Consider the following 16036-nt stretch of genomic DNA (forward strand, 5'->3'; position numbering starts at 1 on the left):
TCTGGAACGGAGCCTCATCACCTACGGGGACCTGGAGTGGCAAGACAACCCTGGTGACTACCGAAGGCAGGGCAGTGCACTCTGAGGCTTACCGGCTGAGGGACTCTCCGGATGGCGACCGGAGATGAAGCGATGCCCCTGACAGAACACAGAGACCGAGCGATGACCTTGGCAGGGTTCTCCGGTGCAATGTCACCCTCTAAGGAGCCCAGGAGCAACCTGTCTTCGTCCCAGGAGCTCGGAGGCAGGATGTCATCGTGAGAGGGGTCCCGAGGTGAGCCGTCACCGAGGGAGGAGCTCTGTGATGTGACTTGGTCTCCTGAGTGCTCGTGGGGCGAGCCGTCACCTCTTGGGAGACTGTGGGGCGAGCCACCGCCTGCAGAGGAAGCTAGGGGCAGCGGTTCAACCTCCCTTCGCAGTCCTGGAGCTGGGGTGAGTGCTCTGGGGACTCCTTGGGAAGAGAGGAGGTCTGTGACATAGCCGCCTTGAGTGCTCGTGGGCGAGCCGTCACTTACTGGGAGACTGTGGGGCGAGCCGTCGCCTTTGGATGGAGCCAGGGGCCGAGGTTCGACGTCCCTTTCGCAGTCTCGGAGCTGGGTTGAATGTTCTGGGGATCCCTTGGGTGCAGCAGAGTCCTGAGAGGTGAAGTCGCCTTCATTGGAGCCCGGGGCCAACGGGACGACCTCCCTTTGCAGTCCCGGAGGTGAGCTGTGCGCCCGGGATGCATTGGCATGGAACGGGCTCCTCTTGAGACCCTGGAACAGAGCCGAGCTTTCCTGGGAGTCCTGGGACGGAAACGAGCCTTCCTTGGGAATCGGGAGCATAACCGAGCTCTCATCAGGGACCTGGATCGAAACCGAGCTCTCCTTGGGACTTGGGAGCACAGAGGAGCTCGCGTCAGGAACTGGGAGCGGAGAGGAGTTCGCCTGGAGACCCTGGGATAAAGCTGAGCTCTCGAACTCTCTGCGCGGAACCGAGCTCTCGGGACTCTCTGCGGCGGAACCGAGCCTCGGGACTCTCTGCGGCGGAACCGAGCTCGGGACTCTCTGCGGAACCGAGCTCACGGGTTCGCTGGGACAGAGAGGAGCTCACGGGTTCGCTGGGACAGAGAGGAGCTCACGGGTCGCTCGGAGACAGAGAGGAGCTCACGGGTCGCTGAGACAGAGAGGAGCTCACGGGTCGCTGGAGACAGAGAGGAGCTCACGGGTCGCTCGGAGACAGAGAGGAGCTCTTCTCGGAGACCTGGGCGGAGCGGGGCTCTCCTCGGACACCTGGGCGGAGCTGGGCTCTCCTCGGACACCTGGAGCGGGGCGGAGATTTCCGGGAAATCCTGGGACGGAGCCAAGCTCTCCTGGAGGTCCTGGGCTGGAGCCGAGCACTCACGCTGGTCCTGGGGCCGACCGGAGCTCTCCTCGGGACACTGGAACGGGGAGGAGCTCTCGGGCCGTTCTGGAACGGAGAGGAGCACTCTGTAGACACCTGGGGCGGAACGGCGCTCTCCCTTGGACCCCGGAGTGGGACGGTGTCATCCCGGAGATTCTGGAGCAGAAGGGAGAGTTCCCGGAGGTCCTGTGGCGGGACAGAGCCGTCCTGGGTGGCCTGGAGTACAGCGGAGATTCCCTGGAGAACCTGAGGCGGAGCGGACCTCCCCTGGAGGGCCTGAAGCAGGGCGGAGACCTCCTGGAAGCTCTGGCGCGGAAAGGCGTTCTCGGGGGCAGGGGAGAGGAGACGGAGATCAGCCGTGGTCATCCCGAGTTTCTTGGTGAGCAGCTGCAGGAACCGGGCGCATGAGCGGAACTCACCTCCAGTCGCCTCCCACAACTCACTGGCCAGAGAGTGCTTCCCAGCCAGGAGAGATGTGGAATGCGATCTTCGCTCTCTCTGTTAGGAAGCTGGACGGATACGCCTCCATATAATCTCCTACGCTCCGTAAAAACACGCTCCACTCAGTTCTGTTGCCGGAGAAGCGAGCCGAGTCCTATGACGTCATCGCGGGGTGTGGCGCTGCCGAGCGTGATCGAGCAACAGCCGCGGTCTTCCGGGATTTCCGGGCGGAGCTTAGCTGCCATGAAATCGCGTCGAGCGAACCCGACCTCCAGTTCGGTTCGCGCTGTGTCCACGGCGGTAGCCCGATCATTCTTTCCCTCCTTTCTCCTTTTTTTTTTTTCCTTTTTTTTTTTTTTTTTTTTTTTTTTTTTTTGTCCGTATATTCCTCTTCGGGGGTCGGTTATTTTGTCATGCGGAAACGGAGGCGGAAGCCGGAGTAACAGCAAACAAAACTTTATTCACAACAAAGGCAGAGCCAAACCAAATACCTGCGCTCGCAGGAGAATCCGGATAACGAAGTCCGAGAAATAAGGATAATCCGGGCGCGCACAGCGCGCCCACAACCGTTCAACGTCCGTGGACTATGGGAAGCACAATCCGGGTGCATCCGGAAAGAGACGCGTCCACGCGAAGAGAGAGAGACGGGGAGGGAGTCCGAGTCGAATGGTACGTAGCGGGGATAAGCATACGCAAGACCATAACACAACCAACGCACAGGGGCACACTCAAACGGGCATGAACGAGCAATAACCGACAGCGGGTGTTGGTGAATGAGCAGTTTATATAGAGGCAGGGAGTGAGTGGATAATGTGCTTCAGCTGTGCGTGATTTGCTTGGAAGCGTGCTGAGGCAACGGCAGCCTCTGAAGGAGGCGTGGCGGGTGGATTCCTGACACGCATATTCTGACTTAGATGTTTATGTCTTTGCTGTCCTGTACATTTTGTGCATTCGCGTGAACAGGATAATAGAAGACCAAGGGCGTTCAGCTAGACGATAGCTGTAAGCACATCCTGTTCCTTTTTCTTACACACATATTTTCTTACGCACATATGTTTCTGACTATCTCTGTCAACACACGATAACTCTGTCTGTGTCCCCGCCTTTCCTACGCACTATGGCTTGGACTGATGTGTATATCTACCCGGCCGTGCGGCCCAGTCCTTTGAGCAGTTGTATTGAATAAACCAGACTTGATTTTATTCGTGTGGGTTGTTCTTTCATTGCTCCGGAGCGCTCCTAAGGCCTTGCAGAGAAGAGACACAGACGAGAGGGCAGGGGATCTTTCTTACAATGGGTATAGATTTGTGTAGATAAATGAAGATGTGTGTAATCAGGTGTAGATGGGTGTAGATTTGTGTACACAGGTGTAGATGGGTGTAGATTTGTGTAGATGGGTGTAGATTTGTGCAGATAAGTGTAGATGTGTGTAATCAGGTGTAGATTTGTGTACACAGGTGTAGATGGGTGTAGATTTGTGTAGATGGGTGTAGATTTGTGCAGATAAGTGTAGATGTGTGTAATCAGGTGTAGAGTTGTTTAGATGTGTGTAGACAGGTGTAGATGGGTTTAGATTTGTGTATACAGGTGTAGATGTATGTAGATGTGTGTAGATGTAGATTTGTGTAGATGGGTGTAGATGTGTGTAGATGTAGATTTGTGTAGATGGGTGTAGATGGGTGTAGATGTGTGTCGATTTGTGTAGATGGCTGTAGATGTGTGTAGACCGTTGTAGATGGTTGTAGATTTGTGTAGATGGGTGTAGACAGATGTAGATGGTTGTAGATTTGTGTAGATGGATGAAGATCGAAGTCATCAAATAAATCTGATTTATAATATAATAAAATATAAAATATAAAATGTATAATGTTTATTTTTAATTGAGACTAATTTCTTTTAAATCAAGATTTACAATACAATAATAAATTTACAACAATAAAAGAACCCAATACAAAAATGCCTTTTATATCCTGTAATAAACACTGCATTCAACAACTCAGAGGGTTTACACAATCGGGAACACAGCAAATGTAGCAATTCCACACTGATTTCTTTTTCTCGCCATCCGGAAATAACCCTTCTCTCCCCATTCTGTACCCCAACTGAGAGAGAGAGAGAGAGAGAGAGAGAGAGAGAGAGAGAAAAATAGCACCCGGAGTGAGATATATATATATATATATATATATATATATATATATATATATATATAGAGAGAGAGAGAGAGAGAGAGAGAGAGAGAATCATTGTTTGTGTGCGTTTAACCTGTTTTTGATTAGCCAGTAATCCTGTCCTCCTTCTCTTCCATATCCAACAACCAAAACTGCATGATTCACCGTACTGGGGTCACAATGAGGATCAGTATAAATTCCTACACACACATGCATGCAAACATACAAACACAAATGTATAGGTAAACAAATGTTGCATGTGTGTGTGTGTGTAAGTGTATTTGTGTGAATGTGTGTGTGTGTGTGTGTGTGTGTGTGTGTGTGAGTGTGTATGTGGGAGTGTGCGTGTGGGTGTGTCAAAGATCTCAGCATGCTTGACAGACATACAGTGAGGAAAAAGTGAGTTCATTGTCCATAATTACCCCAAGGTTACGAGCAGTGGCTGAAGGGGAGAGCAGAGAGCCATGAATTGTTATTTGGAGATCTTGACCTGAAGATGAATCACCTGGGATGACCAGCAGTTCTGTTTTGCTGGGGTTGAGTTTTAGTTGGTGAGCACTCATCCATGTAGATACAGTGAGGAAAATAAGTATTTGAACACCCTGCTATTTTGCAAGTTCTCCCACTTAGAAATCATGGAGGGTCTGAAATTGTCATCGTAGGTGCATCTCCACTGTGAAAGACATAATCTAAAAAAAAAAAAATCCAGAAATCACAATATATGATTTTTTTTAACTATTTATTTGTATGATACAGCTGCAAATAAGTATTTGAACACCTGAGAAAGTCAATGTTAATATTTGGTACAGGAGCCTTTGTTTGCAATTACAGAGGTCAAACGTTTCCTGTAGTTTTTTACCAGGTTTGCACACACTGCAGGAGGGATTTTGGCCCACTCCTCCACACAGATCTTCTCTAGATCAGTCAGGTTTCTGGCCTGTCGCTAAGAAACACGGAGTTTGAGCTCCCTCCAAAGATTCTCTATTGGGTTTAGGATTGGAGACTGGCTAGGCCACGCCAGAACATTGATATGCTTCTTACAGAGCCACTTCTTGGTTATCCTGGCTGTGTGCTTCGGGTCATTGTCATGTTGGAAGACCCAGCCTCGACCCATCTTCAATGCTCTAACTGAGGGAAGGAGGTTGTTCCCCAAAATCTTGCAATACATGGCCCCGGTCATCCTCTCCTTAATACAGTGCAGTCGCCCTGTCCCATGTGCAGAAAAACACCCCCAAAGCATGATGCTACCACCTCCATGCTTCACAGTAGGGATGGTGTTCTTGGGATGGTACTCATCATTCTTCTTCCTCCAAACACGTTTAGTGGAATTATGACCCGAAAGTTCTATTTTGGTCTCATCTGACCACATGACTTTCTCCCATGACTCCTCTGGATCATCCAAATGGTCATTGGCAAACTTAAGACGTGCCTGGACATGTGCTGGTTTAAGCAGGGGAACCTTCCGTGCCATGCATGATTTCAAACCATGACGTCTTAGTGTATTACCAACAGTAACCTTGGAAACGGTGGTCCCAGCTCTTTTCAGGTCATTGACCAGCTCCTCCCGTGTAGTTCTGGGCTGATTTCTCTCGTTCCTTAGGATCATTGAGACCCCACGAGGTGAGATCTTGCATGGAGCCCCAGTCCAAGGGAGATTGACAGTCATGTTTAGCTTCTTCCATTTTCTAATGATTGCTCCAACAGTGGACCTTTTTTCACCAAGCTGCTTGGCAATTTCCCCGTAGCCCTTTCCAGCCTTGTGGAGGTGTACAATTTTGTCTCTAGTGTCTTTGGACAGCTCTTTGGTCTTGGCCATGTTAGTAGTTGGATTCTTACTGATTGTATGGGGTGGACAGGTGTCTTTATGCAGCTAACGACCTCAAACAGGTGCATCTAATTTAGGATAATAAATGTAGTGGAGGTGGAGATTTTAAAGGCAGACTAACAGGTCTTGAGGGTCAGAATTCTAGCTGATAGACAGGTGTTCAAATACTTATTTGCAGCTGTATCATACAAATAAATAGTTTTAAAATCATATATTGTGATTTCTGGATTTTTTTTTTAGATTATGTCTCTCACAGTGGACATGCCCCTACAATGACCATTTCAGGCCCCTCCATGATTTCTAAGTCGGAGAACTTGCAAAATAGCAGGGTGTTCAAATACTTATTTTCCTCACTGTATCTACATGGATGAGTGCTCACCAACTAAAACTCAACCCCAGCAAAGCAGAACTGCTGGTCATCCCAGGTGATTCATCTTCAGGTCAAGATCTCCAAATAACAATTCATGGCTCTCTGCTCTCCCCTTCAGCCACTGCTCGTAACCTTGGGGTAATTATGGACAATGAACTGTCATTCTTCCCACATGTTGCTAATGTGTCTCGTTCGTGTCGATTTCTTCTCTACAACATCCTAAGGATTAAACCATTTCTGTCCACACAGGCTGCCCAGGTTCTTGTTCAGTCTCTTGTCATTTCAAGACTTGACTACTGCAGCTCTCTGCTGGCAGGTCTCCCCCTGAACGCTATTCGTCCACTACAAATTATCCAAAACGCAACTGCACGACTTGTGTTCAATCTGCCCAAGTTCTCCCACCCCACCCCACTGCTGCTCCTTCACTGGCTTCCAGTAGCTGCACTTATCAGATTCAAAACACTGATGATGCCTACAAGGCCAAAAATGGACCAGCACCTTCTTACCTCAGTGACCTCATCACATCTCACACTGCACCACGCTGTCTGAGATCCTCCAGCACTGCTAGACTGGTACCACCTTCTCTTAGAATGAGAGGTAAGTATACTTCAAGGCTCTTCTCTGTTCTGGCACCGAGGTGGTGAAATGAACTTTCCCTAGCTGTCCGTACAGCAGAGTCCCTGACTATCTTCAAGCGACGACTGAAGACCAACCTTTTCCTAAAACACTTAAATTAGTGTTCTGTATTGTTAAAAGATTTATGATCAAACTCTTGATGTCACCCAAATGAGGATGGGTTCCCCTTTTGAGTCTGGTTCCTCTCAATGTTTCTTCCTCATTACATCTAAGGGAGTTTTTTCTTGCCACAGTCGCCACGGCTGCTCATCAGGGATAAACACACACCATTCACCTTAACTGTTGATTTCTGTAAAGCTGCTTTGAGACAATGTCTGTTGTGAAAAGCGCAATAGAAATAAACTTGACTTGACTTAAATTAGCACTTTCCAAGTTTGTAGAATTTTAGGGTTATATTTATATTAAGTGTGTAATCTTGTGTACAGTGTAGATTTATTCATTACTAGAGACTCAAAGCACTTTTGTACGTTGCTCTGGATAAGGGCGTCTGCTAAATGCTGTAAATGTAAATGTGTGTGTGTGTGTGTGTGTGTGTGTGTGTGTGTGTGTGTGTGTGTGTGTTTGTATGCGTGAGCGTGTGTGTGTGTGTGTGTGTGTGTGTGTGTGTTTGTATGCGTGAGCGTGTGTGTGTGTGTGTGTATGTGTGTGTGTGTGTGTGTGTGTCTCACCACTTTTGTATCTGTGGAATGAGGGCAGTTTAGCATTCATTCCTACAGAAACAGGTCCGAACTGAGCCACTGTGTTCAGCAGCACAGATTCATTAACACGAGGAAGAATCCTGAAACTGGAGCAGAATCCAGCTCTGCCTTTTGGAGAATATCGACACAACCCATCCTACACAAAGATACACACCATGAACAAAACAGTAACAGAACTTTAAAAGAACATGTACAATATTAACACAAGATACACAATATACACAATGTTACAACATAAACAAAACATTAATACAACATACCACAGTATTAACACAAGATACACACAACGTTAATAAAACATACACAATATTAACACAACATTAATACAAAATACATGATATTACCACAACATAAACATAATGTTATAAAATATACACTATATTAACACAACATAAAAACAATTTTAATACAACATAACAATATTAATACAACATTCAAAACACACACCATATTAATACAACATGAACCCAATGTTAATAAAACACAGAATATTAACACAAAATACACAACATGAACATAACACACACAATATTAACACAACAGAAGCACAATGTTATAAAACATACACAATATTACAACATAAACACAATGTTAATACAACATACACAATATTAATACAACAAACACAATGTTATAAAACATACACAATATAAACAACATACACAGCATACGCAATATTAATACAACACAAACACAATGCTAATAAAACAATATTATCATAATACAAAATATTAACACAACACACACAACAGTATAATCATTCTATATTAGTATAATCAGTATAAATTCTGACATACACACACACAAGCATACAAACACATTTATAGGTAAAAAAAAAAAAAAATGTGCATGTGTGTGAGTGTGTTTGTATGCATGAGTGTGTGTGTGTGTGTGTGTGCGTGTGTGTGTGTTAGATTAGCCACACCAGGGATAATCTAACACACACACACACACACCCTTATACACATAATATTGCTTCTGTGTCGCTCTTCCTTGGCATGAAACCATACTGCTGCTCACAGATGGTCACCTCTTCTCTCAGCCTGGCTTCCACTACTCTTTCCCATAACTTCATGGTGTGACTGATCAACTTAATTCCCCTGTAGTTACTGCAGGTCTGCACATCTCCATTATTCTTAAATGTCAGTACCAGCACACTCCTTCTCCATTCCTCAGGCATCTTCTCACCTTCCAAAATCTTGTTAAATAATCTGGTTAAAAACTCCACTGCATCTCTCCTCAACAGTTCTGTTTCTTTAACCTCTTTCTCCTTTTGCTCTCCTGCACTTCCTCATTCCACCACTATGTCTCTTTGTCTTCCTTTCTATTTCCAGATGTTACACCAAGTACTTTTCTAGCTGTCTCCCTCATCACTTCTGCAGTAGTTCCACAATCATCCAGCACCTCTTCACCACCACCGAGCTCCTGTCTGACCTCTTCCCTGAATCTCCTCCTCTTCTTCTTCACCTCCAAAACCATCCTACAGACCACCATCTGATGCTGTCTAGCTACACTGTCCCCGCCAACACCTTACAGTCTCCAATCTCCTTCAGGTTGCATCTCCTACATAGAACATAGTCTACCTGTGTGCACCTTCCTTCACTCTTATACGTCACCCTGTAATCCTCCTTCTTCTTAAAATACGTGTTCACCACTGCCATTTCCATCCTTTTAGCAAAATATACCACCATCTGCCCTTCCACATTCCTCTCCTTAAAGCCATACCTACCATCACCTCCTCATCACCTCTGTTCCCTTCACCCACATGCCCATTAAAGTCTGCACCAATCACCAATCTTTCATTCCTAGGTACACCTTCTACCACTCCATCTAACTCAGTTCAGAATCTTTCCTTCTCCTCCATCTCACAACCCACTTGTGGATCATAAACACTGATGACAATCATAATCACCCCTTCAACTTCCAGCTTCACGTTCATCACCCTATCAGAAATTTATTTGGTCTCGGACATACTTAAAAATACATTTTGAAGAAAAGCTAGACATGGTGAGGAGGTCGTCCAACCCTGAAGCTAGCTAGCGTGTTTCTGCCCGGGAAAGGGTTTGTTCTCCACTTCCAGACCAGTGAATATACAGCCTCTGAGGGGCGCTGCACATTATGAGTCTGCATCTCTGGTGAATAGGTTGTATTTTATTTGAATTTGTAATGTTTTTGTCATATTAATAAAAAAATATTGATTGTGAACTGCTCCAGATGTTGTAGGTGCACAGTTGTGGTTGTAGTCTAGAGGTTTGAAGTCTTAACTGGGTTTTGTTGCTTTAGTAAAATGGTTTTCACCTCCATATGTGAAACGTCTCTCTGTAATGCCACGTGTTGTTATATTGTGTTTTTGTATTGTATGGATGGTTTCTATAATTGTGACGTGATAGTAGTGGTGTATTAAAACCCAGCCATTAGGGAGGCACAAGCCAGTGCATTCTTAGTGCCGGTCCCAAGCCCGGGTAAATGGGGAGGGTTGCGTTAGGAAGGGCATCCAGCGTAAAACACGTGCCAAATCAAATATGCGGATCACAAATGAGAATTTCATACCGGATCGGTCGAGGCCCGGGTTAACAACGACCGCCACAGGTATCGTTAGCCGACAGGGTACCGGTGGAAATTGGGCTACTGTTGGCGAAGGAGGAGAAGGAGAGGAGGAAGGCGTCTACAGAGGCGGCAGGAAAGGAGCAGTGTAGGAGAGTGGAGGTTCGGGTTGGTACTTTAAATGTTGGTACTATGACGGGTAAAGGGAGAGAGGTAGCTGATATGATGGAGAGGAGAAAGGTAGATATGTTGTGTGTTCAGGAGACCAAGTGGAAAGGAGTAAGGCCAGGAACATTGGAGGTGGGTTTAAACTGTTTTATCATGGTGTGGATGGAAGAGAAATGGTGTAGGGGTGATTCTGAAGGAAGAGTACAGTAAGAGTGTAGTGGAGGTGAAGAGAGTTTCTGATAGGGTGATGATCGTGAAGGTGGAAGTTGAAGGATGATGATAAATGTCATCAGTGCCTATGCTCCACAAGTTGGCTGTGAGATGGAGGAGAAGGAAAGATTCTGGAGTGAATTAGATGAAGTGGTAGATGGTGTACCTAGGAAAGAGCGGTTAGTGATTGGGGCGGACTTTAATGGGCATGTGGGTGAAGGGAACAGAGGTGATGAGGAGGTGATGGGTAGGTATGGTTTTAAGGAGAGGAATGTGGAAGGGCAGATGGTGGTAGATTTTGCTAAAAGGATGGAAATGGCAGTGGTGAACACTTATTTTAAAAAGAAGGAGGATCATAGGGTGACGTATAAGAGTGGAGGAAGGTGCACACAGGTGGACTATGTGCTATGCAGGAGATGCAACCTGAAGGAGATTGGCGACTGTAAGGTGTTGGCAGGGGACAGTGTAGCTAGACAGCATAGGATGGTGGTCTGTAGGATGGTTTTGGAGGCGAGGATGAAGAGGAGGAGAGTGAGGACTGAAAGAAGAATAAGATGGTGGAAACTGAAGGAGGAAGAGTGTAGTGTGAGGTTCAGGGAAGAGGTCAGAGAGAGGCTCAGTGGTGTTAAGGAGGTGTTGGATGATTGGGCAACTACTGCAGGAGTGATGAGGGAGGCAGCTAGAAAAGTACTTGGTGTGACATCTGGAAATAGAAAGGAAGACAAGGAGACGTGGTGGTGGAATGAGGAAGTGCAGGAGAGCATAAGGAGAAAGAGGTTGGCAAAACAGAAGTGGGATAGACAGAGTGATGAGAAAAGTAGGCAGGAGTACAAGGAGATGCGGCAGCAGGTTAAGAGGATGTGGCGAAAGCCAAGGAAAAGGCATATGAGGAGCTGTATGAGAGGTTGGACACTAAGGAAGGAGAAAAGGATTTGTACCGATTGGCCAGGCAGAGGGACCGAGCTGGAAAGGATGTACTGCAAGTTAGAGCAGTAAAGGATGGAGAGGAAATGTGTTGACTAGTGAGGAGAGTGTGTTGAGAAGGTGGAGGAGTATTTTGAGCAGCTGATGAATGAGGAAAATCAGAGAGAGAAGGTTGGATGATGTGGAGATGGTGAAGCAGGATGTAGATAAGATTAGTAAGGAGGAAGTGAGAGCAGCGATTAAGAGGATGAAGAGTGGAAAGTCGGTTGGACCAGATGACATACCGGTGGAAGCGTGGAGATGTTTAGGAGAGATGGCAGTGGGGTTTTGACCAGATTGTTTAACAGGATTTTGGAAGGTGAGAAGATGCCTGAGGAATGGAGAAAGAGTGTGCTGGTACCGATCTTTAAGCATAAAGGAGATGTGCAGACCTGCAGTAACTACAGGGGTATTAAGTTGATCAGTCACACCATGAAGTTATGGGAAAGAGTAGTGGAAGCCAGGCTGAGAGAAGAGGTGACCATCTGTGAGCAACAGTATGGTTTCATGCCGAGGAAGAGCACCACAGATGCCATATTTGCTTTGAGAATGTTGATGGAGAAGTATAGAGAAGGACAGAAGGAATTGCATTGTGTATTTGTGGATTTAGAAGGCGTCGACAGGGTGCCAAGAGAGGAGTTGTGGTACTGTATGAGGAAGTCAGGTGTGTCGGAGAAGTATGTAAGGGTGGTGCAGGACATGTATGAGGACAGTGTGACGGCAGTGAAGTGTGCAGTAGGTACGACAGACTGGTTTAGAGTGAAGGTTGGACTGCATCAAGGATCGGCCCTGAGCCCTTTCCTGTTTGCAGTGGTGATGGACAGGTTGACGGACGAGGTCAGACAGGAGTCTCCTGGACTATGATGTTTGCGGATGATATTGTGATTTGTTGTGAGTAGGGAGCAGGTTGAGAAGAGCCTGGAGAGGTGGAGATATGCACTGGAGAGAAGGGGAATGAAACTCAGTAGGAGTAAGACAGAGTACATGTGTGTGAATGAGAGGGAGGGCAGTGGGTGGTGCGGTTGCAGGAGAAGAGCTTCAGAAGGTGGAGGAATTCAGGTACCTGGGTTCAACAGTGCAAAGTAATGGAGAGTGTGTTAGAGAAGTGAAGAAAAGAGTGCAGGCAGGGTGGAGTGGGTGGAGAAGAGTGACAGGAGTGATTTGTGATAGTAGGGTATCTGCAAAATTGAAAGGGAAAGTTTATAGGACTGTGGTGAGACCTGCGATGTTGTATGGTTTAGAGACAGTGGCATTGAGTAAAAGACAGGAGGTGGAGCTGGAGGTAGCAGAGCTAAAGATGTTGAGGTTTTCGTTGGGAGTGGCGAGGATGGATAAGATTAGAAATGAGTTTATTAGAGGGACAGCGCATGTAGGATGTTTTGGTGACAAGGTGAGGAGGCGAGATTGAGATGGTTTGGACATGTGCAGAGGAGGGACATAAATTATATTGGTAGAAGAATGCTGAGGATGGAGCCACCAGGTAGGAGGAAAGAGGAAGGCCAAAAGGAGGTTCATGGATGTGGTGAGGAAGACATGCAGGTAGTTGGTGTAAAGAGGCAGATGTAGAGGACAGGGTGGTGTGGAGCGGATGATCCGCTGTGGCGACCCCTAATGGGAGCAGCCGAAGAAGAAGAAGAAGAAGTAGTGGTGTATTAAGAGGTGGATTAAGTCGGGTACGTCCTCACTGAAGGCCCAGGTACCAAATGCATGGCCTGCCACCGATTATTATATATATATATATATATATATATATATATATATATATATATATATATATATATATATATATATATACACACACTGGCGATCAAAATTAGAGAACAATAATTGAACAATTCTGAAATAATGTGATCTTCACTGCTCAACAGTTGAAGGAGTTTTTGTCCTGTCTATACCATGCTACCAGAACACCTTTTCCACAAATTAACTAAGGCATTAAAAAAATAAAAAAAACCCATTATTTTGCAGAAAACACACTGATCAAAATTAGAGAACACTTTTAGATTCCTCCCAGTTATTGGTGTTAATCTGGTACCTGGTGCTAATTTCCTTGATTATCTGTCAACCCCTATTTAACTGGCAGCCTAACTTCCAGTTTCACTGACTCTGCAAGATGGTGGACCGTTCTAAAGTGACTGAAAGCCTCCAGCAGCAGGTTGTCCAGATGAAGGCCAAAGGGACGACCCTATCAGCCATAGCAAGACAAGTTGGTCGTTCCAAATCTGTGATTTTAAGAATATTGAATCTTTACAACATCACAAACTCATTCAACCCGCCAAGAAGGCTGGTCGTCCACAGAGAACAAATACAAGAGAGGACGGGAGGATCTCAATGGGCAATCGTTTCCACACTGCAGTTGGAATTGCTCACCAGTTCAGCGCTGAAAAGGGTAAGGATCTGTCTCGTTATACAGTGTCTCGACGTTTAAGAGCATTTGGACTGAAAGCCCACTCTGCAGTGACCAAACCTCTCATTAGCAGAAAGAATCAAAAGGCTAGACTAAGCTTTGCTGAGGAGCATGTTGTGTGGACAGAGGAGAACTGGTCCAAAGTTCACTTCAGTGATGAAAGCAAGTTTAATTTATTTGGGTCCGATGGGAAACATTATGTTCGGCGACAAACTGGAGAAAGACTGAACCCAAAGTGTGTAAAGAAGTCAGTGAAAAGTGGAGGAGGAAGTGTGATGGTTTGGGGCATGTTTTCTGCAGCAGGAGTTGGGCCTCTTATACAGCTACATGGCAGAGTGAATGCAAATGTTTATCAGAACCTTCTTCAACATCATATGGTTCCTTCCTGAGTTCATCACCCAATCAGCCCGCAGTGTTCATGCAGGACAACGCTCCATGTCACACAGCAAAACGGGTAAAGCAGTTCCTTGAAACTGAAAACATTGAAATAATGACATGGCCTGCCCAGAGTCCTGATCTCAACCCAATAGAGAACCTCTGGAAAATCCTTGGTGACAAAGTTATGGCCAAGAAACACACTACAGTCACCAAACTGTGGAGGAGACTGGAAGAAGAGTGGACCAAAATCACACCAGAGCAGTGTGAGAGTATGGTGCTGTCCTGTGGCCGCAGATGTGCTGAAGTCATTCAGAGCAGAGGCCTGGACACTTCCTACTAATTGCTGACTGTTGTAACCTTCAGAAAATTTTGTTGTAATTTTTTTCCATGCTACAGTCATTGTTGTTCTCTAATTTTGATCAGTGTGTTTTCTGCAAAATAATGTTTTTTTTTAAATGCCTTAGTTAATTTGTGGAAAAGGTGTTCTGGTAGCATGGTATAGACAGGACAAAAACTCCCTCAACTGTTGAGCAGTGAAGATGACATTATTTTAGAATTGTTCAATTGATTATAAATTGTTCTCTAATTTTGATTACTAGTGTGTGTATATATATAATGTGTGTGTATGTGTTAGAATTGACCTGGTGTGTATAAGAGTAGTATATATATACTGTATACATAAACACAGTATGTATACTGTATATACTGTACAGTATGTATTTATGTATATATATATATATATATATATATATATATATATACATACATACATACAGTACAGTATATACAGTATACATACTGTGTTTGCCCCCCTTCCTGATTTCTTATTCTTTTGCATGTTTGTCACACTTTATTGTTTCAGATCATCACACTAATTTCAATTTTAGTAAAAGAGAACACAAGTGAACACAACATGCAGTTTTTTATTATTGAGGGAAAACAAAATCCAAAACTACATGGCCCTGTGTAAAAAAGTGTTTGCCCCCCTGTTAAAACTGTTTAAACTAAATTTCTCTCGCCACACCCAGGCCTGATTACTGCCACACCTGTTCATCATCAAGAAATCTCTTAAATAGGACCTGCCTGACAAAGTGAAGTAGACCAAAAGAGCCTCAAAAGTGAGACATCATGCTGAGAGCCAAAGAAATTCAGAAACAAATAAAAAAGTAATTAAGACAGTCTAACAGTGTGGAAAAGGTTCTAAAGCCGTTTCTAAAGCTTTGGGACTTTAGAGAACCACAGTGAGAGCCATTTTTCACAAATGGCAAAAACATGGAACAGTAGAAAACCTTCCCAGGAGCTGGCCGGCCAACGAAAATTACCCCATGAGCACAGCAACGACTCATACAAGAGCTCACAAAAGACCTGCAACAACATCCAAAGATCTGCAGCCCTCATCTGCCTCAGTTACGGTCAGTGTTCATGACTCCACCATGAGAAAGAGACTCAGCAAAAATGGTCTGCATGGCAGAGCTCCAAGACCAAAACTGCTGCTGAGCAAAAAGAACATAAAGGTTTGGCTTAGTTTTTCCAGAAAACATCTTGATGATCCCCAAGACTTTTGGGAACATACTTTGTGAACTGACGAGACAAAAGTTGAACTTTTTGGAAGTTGTGTGTCCCATTACGTCTGGCGTAAAAGTACCACCATATTTCAGAAAAAGAACATCATACCAACAGTAAAATATGGTGATGGTAGTGTGATGGTCTGGTGATGTTTTGCTGCTTCAGGATCTGGAAGACTTGCTGTGATAAACGAAACCATGAATTCTGCTGTTTATCAAAAAATCCTGAAGGAGAATGTCCAGCCATCTGTTTGTGACCTCAAGCTGAAGCGAACTTGGG

The 16036-nt window shown here is 45.3% G+C and overlaps 1 protein-coding gene across 2 annotated transcripts in view; it reads right to left on the minus strand.

Moving 5' to 3' along the window:
* Window positions 1-3672: 3672 nt before the first annotated feature.
* ctss1 (cathepsin S, ortholog 1) overlaps window positions 3673-16036 on the minus strand; it is an 18277-nt gene continuing 5913 nt past the window's right edge. The window contains exons 6-8 of one of the 2 annotated variants that reach the window (XM_046858935.1): window positions 7492-7657; window positions 4087-4192; window positions 3673-3926 (exon numbers count right to left, since the gene is read on the minus strand). In XM_046858935.1, the coding sequence (XP_046714891.1) occupies window positions 3830-3926; window positions 4087-4192; window positions 7492-7657 (369 nt within the window). In that variant the 3' untranslated portion in view covers window positions 3673-3829. The remainder of the gene's footprint in view (window positions 3927-4086; window positions 4193-7491; window positions 7658-16036) is intronic. The other variant, XM_046858936.1, reaches the window with a different exon arrangement.

Source organism: Silurus meridionalis, chromosome 10 (assembly GCF_014805685.1).
Source record: "Silurus meridionalis isolate SWU-2019-XX chromosome 10, ASM1480568v1, whole genome shotgun sequence".
Classification (NCBI taxonomy): Eukaryota; Metazoa; Chordata; class Actinopteri; order Siluriformes; family Siluridae; genus Silurus; species Silurus meridionalis.